The 12,221-nt window shown below is 43.7% G+C and overlaps 1 protein-coding gene across 1 annotated transcript in view; it reads right to left on the minus strand.

Annotated features, from left to right (window-relative positions):
* Positions 1-12,221, minus strand: part of TRABD2A (TraB domain containing 2A) — a 68,606-nt gene that overhangs the window by 14,826 nt on the left and 41,559 nt on the right. The window contains exons 4-5 of the mRNA XM_027670270.1: positions 10,021-10,167; positions 7,682-7,856 (exon numbers count right to left, since the gene is read on the minus strand). Coding sequence (XP_027526071.1) covers positions 7,682-7,856; positions 10,021-10,167 — 322 coding nt within the window. The remainder of the gene's footprint in view (positions 1-7,681; positions 7,857-10,020; positions 10,168-12,221) is intronic.

Genomic DNA, 12,221 nt, shown 5'->3' on the forward strand with positions numbered 1-12,221 from the left:
TCAAACCTGCATTCACTCAGGACGAAAAAAAACAACTTCCATTTCCTCAAAAGCGATGTGCTTTGCTAATTAACTCACCTATACAACTTCTGAAAATAGTTGATGATGAAGGCCTTGCACAATAGGGGAAAAATGGCCTAATACCATAGAAAATGAACATCTGAAGTTAGTTTGCATGAGAAAAAATGAAGGAATTTTTTCTTGTGAAAGATAAGAAGGTAGTTTTTATCTACCCCATTCTGTCAAAAATGAGGTCTCTTAAATGTAAGACATTAGTATTTTTGGTCCTAAGGTTTCCCATTTTTACCCTTGGGCAAAGCCAAACTTCCTGATAGCCTCCTCCAAAAACTCAAGTTAGAAAAAGGTTTTTCAAATTATAAGGCCAAATTTATGGAAAAGTTAACATAAAAGTTTACAACCCCATACTGCTTATTTTGTGAAAACTGAGTTAAGAGGAAAGCTTATCTTCAGGCAGCCCACTGGGGCTCCCTCTCTGCTGGCATTTACTGAGAACTTTCCACTGCTAAAGCCTTAGGTTCATTAGGCAAGCAGACCCTCATGTAGGTGACTACATGAGCAGCCAGCACGATGTTACCAGTAAGGGCAGGAATTACCAGTGTAATGTCAGAGCTACAGTACTCACAGCCACCTCCGCCACTGGATCTGCTTCCATTGCACACCACTGCTTCCTTCCATAAAAGAAGTTATTAAGGACTTTAAATCCCACTCGCTTAAAACACACATTACACGACGAAAGTTTTTCTGCTATAGCTGCCCAGTAAAGGTAGCAATGGGTAAGCCCAGCACTGATAGGCAGCCTGAGGGTGACCTGACTGTCAGCACTTGAGCATAAACAGCAGAGTTTTTTGGCCTGGCTGATTTTGATGGTTGCACTAATATGGTGGAACAGAGGCTACCGCCTCTAATGCAGAAATGCAAAGCTTTCTTCATTTCACGTGTCAAGAGATGTCAAGAGTAGTGCCCTTCATGTGAACCCTGGGGCTTTGGATGTGGGGCCTACCTCCACACAACATTATCTATGCCCTTTGGGGGTTGTTGTTCTAATAAACCCTGTCATTAGCATTCTGCAGACTCAAAGAGGCTACTAAGGAAAACATTCTCAAAGCTGCTGGATTGTATCTGGCATTCTCAGATTACAGAGGTACAGGCACACCTTCAGGCACTCGGCCTTTCCTCCTACATAAGGAAGCCAAAACAATGCTGCATTCCAGGGACAGAAGCAAGCAGGCAATCAGCAAGCCCTTTGTGCCCAGAGAAAAATGAGGTGGCCCCACAAAATTAATTTGATCTGTTTTTTTTAAATCTGTTTCATCACTACACTAGCTTTCCCCCCCTCCTCTCTCCCCTTTTTTTTTTTCTGTCCTCTTCCAGGATCTATGAAGATTCAGCTTCTTATGGACTTTTCATGAACTTTTTCATTACACATTTACAATCTTTTACATAAGGCATAAATATATTTACATTCCCTGTGCACACTCATCTCCAGTCTCAAATGTACTGATGGCAGGTTCAAAGTTTCCATGCTGGGTTCTGAATTTCAAAGTGTTATCACATTCACTTGAGCAACTTTCATATTCCCATGGCAGGTTTTTGTTTGGTTTAGTTTTACAGATGTAAACACCTACACAAGCTGGACAGGCACATCCTGGGCTCAGCACTGTTGACTATTTTTCACACCCACTGCTGACAGGTCCTCAGGTCCTTTCTCTAATCTTTTCTTACCCAGAGAAAATAAATCTTGTTCCTCTTGCATAATTTCCCATCCAAGAATGCCAGATGGGGCAGCAAATTTCAAGAAGTAACAGTGAACAGCTCTACCTGGAAACAGTACCACCTGACACACCATTCAGACTCAGTACAGTTCCACTTTTCCCTGGAAAACTATACTTTTCCTTTTATTTTTTAGCTTTTCATGACATAAGGGACTAGGGAAAAGGCATCAGACATGCCATCCAATGCACTGGGCACATAACTGACCGGTTTCTCACATCTTGAGGACCGCCTTTAAAACTTAGAGAAGCTGCAGGAAGCCATTTGGTGGACCACAGCAGACTCTGAGGTAAGCACTGGCAGTAGCATGCTCTCTCTTTTGCTTGACGAGGAGGCTGAGACTAAAGGTTACACATCCATCTTCAGCTCAGACAGGGTCAATTATGCTTCTACAGTGATCTCCAAATCCTTCTGCATGTTGTTGGGTCACATCAAACATCTGAGAGCTAGCTTTAGTTTAGTGAGTATCAGTTGAATCAGGTACAGGGAAGAAGACAACTCAGATCTGGAGGTGCTAGCTGGACTGCTAGTTCAGATATTGATCATCAATCTGCTCATAACAATTCTTCTTTCTGGGAGGTCTTGGTGGGGGGTGGGGAGTAAAGACTGGGGAAAAAAAAACAGTCAGTCCCTGGAGGTTTGAAATCCATATGGTCTGACTAATGCTAAATAAACATACTCGTTATTTCCTTTAGTAATCAGAAGAAATAGTTGCTGAAGAAGTTCTCACCATCATCTTTCTTTTCTTTGTGTTAATGGTGGCTGGCCAACATCCACTATACTTTAAAGCCTCAGAATTATGGTTTTTTTCAGGAGCAACAAAAAAAATAGCTCTGAGACAAAAAGGAATTTTCCAGTGTTTACAAGATTAAGAGGACCAGCTTCTGAGGTTGTCAAATCATCCAGCATCTCTCACTGAAGTCACTAATTTCTTCCACAGGGATATAAGGCATTTTAGATCCCTCTGTACTTCTTATTCATGAACTGGCATTTCTGGAGTTTCTCAACTGTTCAAAGAGGCAGGAGAGACTAAAGGGAATTTAAACTTGGTTCCTGGAAACTCTAGCTTCACCAGAGGCCTTGCCTGTCATAATAAAGTCAGGATCTCATCCCTCTAAATATGCTTCCTCATGCATTAAAAAAAAAAACCAAACGCAACACTTTTTTCTGTCATTCTTTAGCCTCTTCAACAGACTCTGTAAGTAAGCTGAAGAAAACAAGCTGTGCTATTTCCTAGAATAAAATGACCACGCTGAAGCAAAGCTCACCTAGAGCTGAATCTGCTTAGAAACATCAAGGGAAACAAGGAATGCTTCCACTAACTACATAAGTATCATCCAAGTGCTGAAGGGGGCAGGAGATCCGATGACAATGAATATAGAAAAGGTCAAGTTCTTAATGCTGTTGTTACTTTCTCTAGTGGACAAACCAGCCTTCAGGAATCTCATGTTCCTGTGACTAGAGGTCCCGGGTTTCACTTTGTGCAGAGAAGCATCAGGAACATTCCAACAGACCAGTCATGTAGACCAGCAGATTGAGGGAGGTGATCCTTCCCTGCTCCTCGGCCCTGGTGATATACATCTGCGTCCAGTGCCTAGCTCTGAGCTCCCCAGTTCAAAAGAGATGTGGATGTTCTGCAGAGACTGCAGCAAAGCCACAAAGATAATGAACAACTAGAGCATATGTCATATGAGAAGAGGCTGAGACTGTTCAGCCTGGACAAGAGAAGGCTTAGGGGGTATAATTGTTGTATAAATACCTGATAGAAGGTTGCAAAACAGATGGAGCAGAACTTTTCTCGGTCCCATGAAAGGACAAGGGGCAATGAACACAAATTGACATACAGGAAATCCCATCTAAACATAAGAAAAAGCGTCTTTAATGGTTGTATACTGGAATAGGTTGTGCAGAGAGATTCTGGAGACCTCATCCTTGCCCATACTCAGAACCTGACCGGACTTCAGTCCTAGAAAAACTGCTCTGTTTGATCCTGCTTTGAGCAGAGGAGTGGACCAGGTGATCTCCAGAGGTGCCTATCAGTATCAACAATCCCTTGATTCTGGGAAGGTTCAGCCAGCACGCAGCACCCTTGTGAGACCTGGACAAACAGTAAAACTCTCTACAGCACAGCAGGACAGCACAGCCCTCTCTATGTCAATGTGCACTTCCTAGACAAACCAGAAACTAGCTGGCTGGCCGTGGAATCACACATGTGATGACCTGCGTTGGCTTAGCATTCAGATCCTGAATGCTCCACTTACAGTTCAGAGAAATTAGAAATGCATGTAGAAGGAAGACTGCTGGTGAAAGATTATATCTGGCTTAGCTTCACAAGCTCTACTGCTGGCAACAGGGAGTAGGTCTGGCCTGTAGCTGTAGTGCCACCATACAAAAATGTCTGGCCACAGATAAAACCCTCACTGAACCTAGTGGAATGCTGCTGGTATTACCAACTCTCTCTTCCCATGCTTTCCTCTAATTCCCTCAAACAGACTTATTTTGGCTTGAAGCTTTGCGTGTTTGCAACTTTGGCCAGAAGCAAAGCTTTTTTTGGATCTTTTCAACAAAATCTGTTATTTTTTAGTTCTCCACTTTCGTGCAAATTACTTCCAGACAAAAATAGTTCCAGCAATGAGCTCTGACTGTGAAGCATTTTTGACAGAATGTAGGGGGAGTTTGTCTGATCTGTTAAAATATAGCAAAAGCATAAAATACACTGATTCTAATGATCAAATCTATTACAGTCCACATTACCACATATAATTCCATGTAAGAAATTAGCATCTATAGCCATGGAGCTATATTAAGACCTGGAAAGAGACAGATTTTTTTTTGTACAATGTATTACACATCTCCAAATCCCATCAATCCAGTTGGAATGTAAAAAAAAAATAAAAATCACTATTTTCCTCCATTTAAAATAAAAATACCAAAGCAGTTTACATAATAAGTGAAGGTATTTGTAATACCACAGTCACCACAAACCATGACCTTGTTTACATATAATTAATGATAAAAGCTCTTTTTTCAATGGAGTTTGGTTAATGGAAAAAAATTTACTTTCCTTACAAAAAGCCAAGCTGTTTTAAAAATAAAAAGGCACAGGGTAAAAAAGTCTGGAAAGAAAACAACTAAAAGTCTTTTCTCCCCTTCTAACATGGACACCCTTCAAAATCCTACTGCTGCTTTAGTGCAACCTTGTCCTGCAGTTTATAAGCCATGGCTAGAAGATACTTTTTTCACTGGTGGTTGGAAGAGGGAAAAGCACCATGCAGTCATGATTTATTCCCATTTCTATGGCCTTCCTTTTTCTTCTCTTTTCTTCCAGGTCATTCTAACCTGCCTTATGTAAGCACTTTCCTGGAACTTTCTTCCAGTAATTAACAGCAGTGCAATACTCAAGCAATGCTCAAAACTGGTCATAAGATATTTGTTAATCTTCACTGCTTACCAGCATAAAAATAAATCTTCTACATAATTATCTATCACATACAACAATCTGCATATGCAAAAGGCTAAATTAACTTGCTGGAAAAAAATAAAAGAATGCAATCATAATTGTAATGTGCACTTAGGAAACCTCAGTAATCTGTAGAAATTGATCTGTTTTCTGCAATAGATCCTGTAATGTTACTTCTCATTTAGACACTTAATACGAAACAAACAAAAAGAAAAAACACACACACACACACCCCCACCCCAAAATACTCATGCAGTTAAACATGGGCATAATGAGGAATTGAGCTGCTAAAAGTGGGAGGCTGGCACTATTCTTTGAATAGAACTATTTGGAAGAGCAGAGAACAGAGGATAGACTGGTTTCAAAGCCGGAGTGTAATTAGAGACAGTTTCAAAACCAATCCAGTGTCCCCAGAGATAGGGAACCTGTCTGGATTCAGAAGCATGATGAAAAAGCATGAGAAGAGCACACCGAGTGCTCAGAGATCAAGCCACATGAACATAAGCCACAGATTAAGGGTGTTCATACAGGACGAAGGCTACAGGAAGTGCTGCAGTATAGCGATGCTGGCAATCGGGACACTAGAAAAGGGAAAATAAGAGGAAGGAGGAAAGCAGGAACCCAGAAAGGATGGGAAGAGACTTTAAGAATGTCATGAAAGTTGAGAACAAGAGAGATTGAGAAGGACAAGGATCTGATCTGCTTCTGCAGTGCTTCTGGGCTCTGGGGCAGCACTGTGCACCCCAATGACATTGAAGACAGACTGGGGCAGAATAGCAGGATCAGAAGAAAACTGATGGGATGTGAAACAAATGACACAAAACCATCTAAAAACATGTGATTTGCAGCTGTTGGGATGCAGAGTGTGTGCAAGGAGTGGAAGAGGTTCTCTTCTCTCAGAGGATCCTGCTCTGGGGACAAGATAGACCCAGAGTGACACATGCATCCACATCCGTCCATCAGCATGGGCTGCTCATCACCCAAGTTGTGGTGCAGTAACTGAAGCCCAAATATCTATGACTGTCCTCCTGACAGAAGACTAGCTACGTGCAACTGACACAACTGGCCCTTGGGGCTGGCATGTGCTTTGGTTAGATACATCAGCCCAGCAGGGACAAATGCAATCAGAACATCAGCAGTGGAGTACAGCAAAGTGCTGTCCTTAACCTACAGACAGACAACACCAAAATCTGCACAACCAGTGCCTGCTTCAGCATTCTTTGTGGCAGTGAGTTGCGCAGAGCAGCAATACTGCAGGGAGAGGACAGGTTACAATCTTCACAAGTGTCTGAACAAACATTGTCAGCCACCTTTGGTTACCTCCCTGCTCTCGCATACAGGACCCCCTGTTACGGTAAGTTTGTGACCACAGCTAACGGCTGCAAGCGCATAAATTCCCACAGACTTTGAATACAAATGTTTTCAAGTGTTTAAGTAAATATTTTCCTTGCCTTGTCTAGATCTTCCATCCTCACTAAAGCAGTATGTACTGAGACCAGAAAATCACAGATGGATACTGACACCTGTTTCAGTTCTCCCCCTTTCCAAAGGGCCATATGGTTCATGGTGGTGGGAATGTGATAATTCTCTGGGAATTAGCACCTGTCTTTTCTAACATTGATCCTCACTTCTTCTCTTCCCTGGAGCTAGAAAAAAGGATGGGAGTCATGGCAAACCAATCCTGTTTATACCCTCCGTCCAGCCCTAGTCTGAAGTGCAGGTGTTAGCCTCATGGAGTTGGATGTGCTGCTGGGTGTGCCTGTAAAGTCCTGCTGGCTGCTAAGAGGCAGAAAATGGAGTAGGTTTTCCCTAAGTGGGTCCAATGTGCTGCTCAAAAACAGTAGCAGACACAACTTCCTTTTAGTTGTGGAAGCACAGTGAAAGAAATAAAGAGCTGCAGGAGGAAGAGAAAGGTGAAATTGGGCTCTGCGCTCTGCTTCCCCCCTTGCATTTATCAAACCCCTTAGATTCACACAGTTTGGCATGTTCTTCTTTTGAATGTGTTCTTGAAAGGTTAATTTAAGCACTGGTGCAACCTCTGCATTGCTGCCTTTCATCTCAGCTCCCTATTCCTCCTATCTCTTTGTATTGTTTGCCCAGACATAACCATGTGTTTATGTCAATGAGCTGTTCCTTCTGTATGTGCACTGTAGTTGATTCACTATCTTTGGCTATACATATAAAAAATGTCTGTAATGAACAGATATTGTAATAAGCGCGTACACTATGAGCTCTTTGCATACTGAAGATAAACAGTGATACACTGATAAGGTTTTCCCACTAAGGTACAACTACAGGGGAAAAGCTGAGTTCTGTGTCCACCATGGTAAAAATACTGACCTTTCTTTAAACTGAGACAAGCAGCTGTAAAAAGCTTCTAACGGACATGGGAAGAATGTGTTCAGGTTGAACGGCACCTCAATCACATACCAGCTCCAAAGGCAAAGAAGAAACTCTTTTCTGGGTGCTCTTCCAGCAGGTCCTTCACCCTCCTGCCCATTCGCTCATTTCGCTTGTAGATGAGCTCCTGACGGAAGTAGCTGTCTGTCTCTTGTGCAGTAATGTGTTCACGGGCTGGAAGTGTAGCATTAATGAAATTTGGGACCTAAGGTAGGAAAAAAAATTAGTCTTCGTGAAAGGGGAATTTATTTCACAGGCAGCCATGATGCACAAGCATTCTGCTCCACACTGAATGTGGTGATTGCCTTGCCCCTAAAGGCACAGCCAGTAGGACAAAACCTAAAACAAGCTAAAAGTGTGCTCAGCAAGATTCTAAATAATGCTTCATTTCTCTCATTTCATGACCCAGCCAGATGGATTTTTTTCTTATTCAAAGTCAACAAATTTGCTACACTGGAGATCCTAAATCCTGATTGCTTGGCTGAAGAAAGTAAATATTTGTCCCTGGCTACCTTTAGCTACATATTTTTCCTTAAATTGCGATAGGTGTGTTGTAACTATGATGATAATTACACTCTTCTAAGAGAATTTGGCTGGTATCAGAGCCCTCAGGCTGCCAAAGAATAACTGTGCAATTTGAACTAAAAAAAAAACATCCCCAAACTTTTCGAAGGAAGGAGGGCCAGATTTTGTCAGGAAAGAAAGTATTAGCCCTTCCAGTTGCCCTGTCCTCAAAGTATCTTCTAAAATGCTGGCTTCATCTCTTGGGGCCCCCAGGACAGCTGTGACTGCACACTATCCCGACCTACAGCCAGTGGAGAGAATCGTGGGTCTGTAGTTGCAGCAATCCTGGCTTTTTGACAAGTAGCTTTAGGCATTGCTGTTATGGGGACTGCTAATAAAAGGGCCTGCAAGGGGTGGTTTCTGGAGAGAAGAGCTAATAATAAGCCAGGTGCTTTCCCTTGCAAGGCTGCAGCAGATGAAGAGATTTTGGAGCCACTCAGATTATTACTAACTCTTTCCAAAGTGTTCTTAGCACACAGTGGGTCATCTACTGGGCCAGGATGGGGTCAAATTTACTGAAAAGTCCTGCTTAAAACATAAACTGACCATGTTGCAAACTACTAGTACTCAACTCCTCAGTCAGGGAGAGTACTGAGCCCCTCACATTAAGTAAAGGACAGTTTACATGGAGACATGTCGGAGACATGCATGTCCTAGAAACAGCAACACTCTGCAAGGACCTGGAGTCAATGCCAGCTGTCTCCAGCCTGTAACATCTTAGTAGAATAGTGATACAGCACCTGTATCCTCTTATAGTGCTGTAAGAGAAATCCTTTGAAATCCGTGAATGAAGTGCACGGTGTAAAAGCGAGGCAGTGTTACTGCAACCAAGTTGCCTGCACTTGTAGGAGGAAAGGTGTGCAGGACAGGAAGGCAGCAACACACACACAAAGCTCAGTGCTAGAGAAGTAAGGGTTAGTATGACTCTGCAGCTCTGCAGTACTGCACTGTATGTATCAAAAGGTCATAGCAAAATGGTTATTCAGCAAGGATAGCCCAGATATCAACACCCGCTTTTTCAGCACTGTAAGGATAGAGCCTGTGATTTCATTGATGTGCACAAATTGCCAGGCAATATCTCACAGACAAGAATAGAGAGGCCTGATGTCTCAGTCTGAGGTTATCTAATGTAACAGCCCAAACAGGCCGAATTGGTCGCTGCTGGGCATTTTCTTATGGTTTAAAGATCAGTGTTACATTCCATTGTGCTGCTTAGGAAACCATCTCCATAAACCCAAGTCTGTGAGGTCTCAGAAGGTCTCTTTTCCTTCACATTCAGTCTAAATCTATCTTTTCTTTCTTTCACTCCATTTCTCTTTTTTGGGCCTTGTCCACAGTACCCACTCATCCTGATAGGGGACATTAGAAAGCTTTCAACTTGCCCAGCCTTACACAAGTGCCCAAGTCGCGAGTGCATTTCTCTGTCACATTTAGCACAAAAGAGCCTGCTGTTGTTCTATATTGGTGTTAAATTTACTCATACCTAAGCTAGAGTAATTCCACAGAGTCCTTAACAAAATAACGGATTAACTCACAGAGCTTTGATGCTAAAACGAACATGCCACTCATCCAAAGGGGAAAGCCAAGTGAACCTTTGCTGCTTGTGTGCAGCGAGACAGGGGTTGAGGTGCTGCAGACTCCTGGAACATGAGGTTCAGGAAAGCAGATGGGTCAGGGAGCCAGAAGCATGCCCTTGGCCCTCACCTGTAAAGGGCCTGCCTTGGGGACAGACAAGCACAAGTGTGACAGGGGTTAGCGCTGAAGGGACATGTGCACAGTACAAGGGCTGTGGTGGCTAGACTCACTTGAGAAGTGTCATGGTTGAAGATGATGGAGCTGAGGTCCCCACAGTTGTAATGCTTGATAAGGTCTTCGGTCGTATAGGGGATCTGGACACTGCCTGCTCGGAGTCTCTCCTGCTGCAAGAGAGTCTGATTCAAAGCAAAGACCACCTGAGGGAGGGGGAGAGGGAGGAAAAGACAGAGTTCCTGGTAAGTTCTCTTTTCATCCCATGGGAAGGTCACAGACACACAGCCACCTGACGAGGGCTCTCTGCAGCTGCCCTGCTCCAAGTACAGGACTGGCTCTGAGCCAATCCTCATCTCACCAACACACGCCTCCCCTGGGTTCACAGATACTCACACCTTGTTTCCTGTGGGCCTGCTCAGAGGGAACTGACCCACCACATTTAATTCCATGGGGTTTTGCCCGTGACATGGTTAATACAGAAGATACAAAGGGGCAGGTGGAATCAGGGGAAATCTTTCTCCCCTAGATGACGGTTCACCTGACCACTACAGAGCCCCAGGACATGACGGGCTCCTGTCCTCATAGCTCCTCAGCTGGCTACCTAAATTAAGCATGGCTTCTCCTTGTTTGCCTTTCCTTCCTCATCCACAAGAACAGTACCAGGCTGTTGTTTCCTGCTTTGTGTCTCCTTCTCTAAGACAACATCTATTTCAGGCAGGAAGGGCTCTCTGGAGCAGACAAGGGAAGGACGGTGGCCTTTGGGGTTTGCAGGGAGTCAACCAGCACTCACTCTCTCCGAGCTGACTGCCTCCGAAGGCATCAGGGCTGCCTGCATTCCCTCCTCCTGGGCCTTTCCCTGGGAATGCAAACACTCCCATTCCCTTTGCCTCAAGACAAACTATCCAGCTGCCACAGCTCCTACCACCAGGGAGCCTTTCCACTGACCAAAAAGGTAGAAGACCAGCAGAGCACAGCAAGGCTCTCCCAAGGCAGTGGCCTCAGGACCTGACCCAGAGGCAGCTGCTGATCCAGCCACCCCACGCCTGGGCAACGCTCACCTCACTTAAAAGGGAGAAGAGAGCGCTTTGGAGCAACACTTCACAGGTGCCTCCGGAGCCAAACAGACAAGGCAGAACCTCCACAACTCTCCCTAGCTGCTCCAGCCACTGCAGCCGGTGGTCACCGAGCTCCAGAAAGGCAGGGAACCAAGGAAAGACTTGGGGTAGAAGCTCACCAGGCTGAATATGGGATGCCAGTGGGCACCTTTGGTGAAATGTGGAGCTGAATAATCACCAGCACAGGGAGTAGTCCTCTGTCAGCGCCTGGCAAGTAAAACATCACCATCTCTCCTCAGCATAGTGCATACTCAAGCTACCACCAGTTTTCATACCAAAACTAGACACAAGCTTTCCTAATACCTACTGGCTTTTTTAAAGGAAGTAAGCTCAGAGATATTGCTTTGAAATTTTTCAAAAATTACTCTTGGGAATGTCTGGTTAGTCTCTGTGTAATTAACTCCTCCTGGATATTTGCCTCAAACACCATCAAAGGCACTCCGGAACTGGAAGTATTTGACAACACCATGAAACTCACACATGAGGAAGCACACTGTTAATAATCTGAGATTGTATGAACTAAATTTGAGGATTACAGAGCAGATGTGAGAACAAACAGGTGCAATTTCCCTCCTCCAGAACAACAATCTCTCTTCTACAGAAAGGTGCAAATTCCAACAAATTTGGAATCGCTGTCCCCACTACAGCTAGAGTTACTTGTTTGGATCCAAATCACAGTGTATTTAGCCCAATACAAAAGCACATAATTTAGCATTAGTTCTGGAGAGGTGTTAATGAACAGTAACATTCAATCCCATCTCATGTTTTTAAGGAGGGCAATAATTCACGTTGTTGGTACAAACTGCACTGGATTAAAATAATACCTCCAGGTGAACACTCAGCAAAGTTACATCAAAATAAAGTGGTCATCTTGCAAAGGACCTCTGTTTAATTTAAAAGTGAATGAAACAAGACCAGACTGAAACCACTTAATGCCCGAATAAAAGTTTGCTTGCAGGCTTGAGTTTATCATACTCCAAAGCCATTGTTTTTCCACTTCTCCCACACAGAGAAGTTGTAATGGATGTTAATGGCCAGAGAAGGTTCACTGAGATATAAGCCAAATCCATGCTGAAAACATGGGATTTCTATACCCAAGGACTGCCAGGTCATGCCAGGAAAATCTTATATGTATAATCAGT

Source organism: Neopelma chrysocephalum, unplaced genomic scaffold (genome assembly GCF_003984885.1).
Source record: "Neopelma chrysocephalum unplaced genomic scaffold, ASM398488v2 Primary Assembly neopelma1_96821, whole genome shotgun sequence".
Lineage (NCBI taxonomy): Eukaryota > Metazoa > Chordata > Aves > Passeriformes > Pipridae > Neopelma > Neopelma chrysocephalum.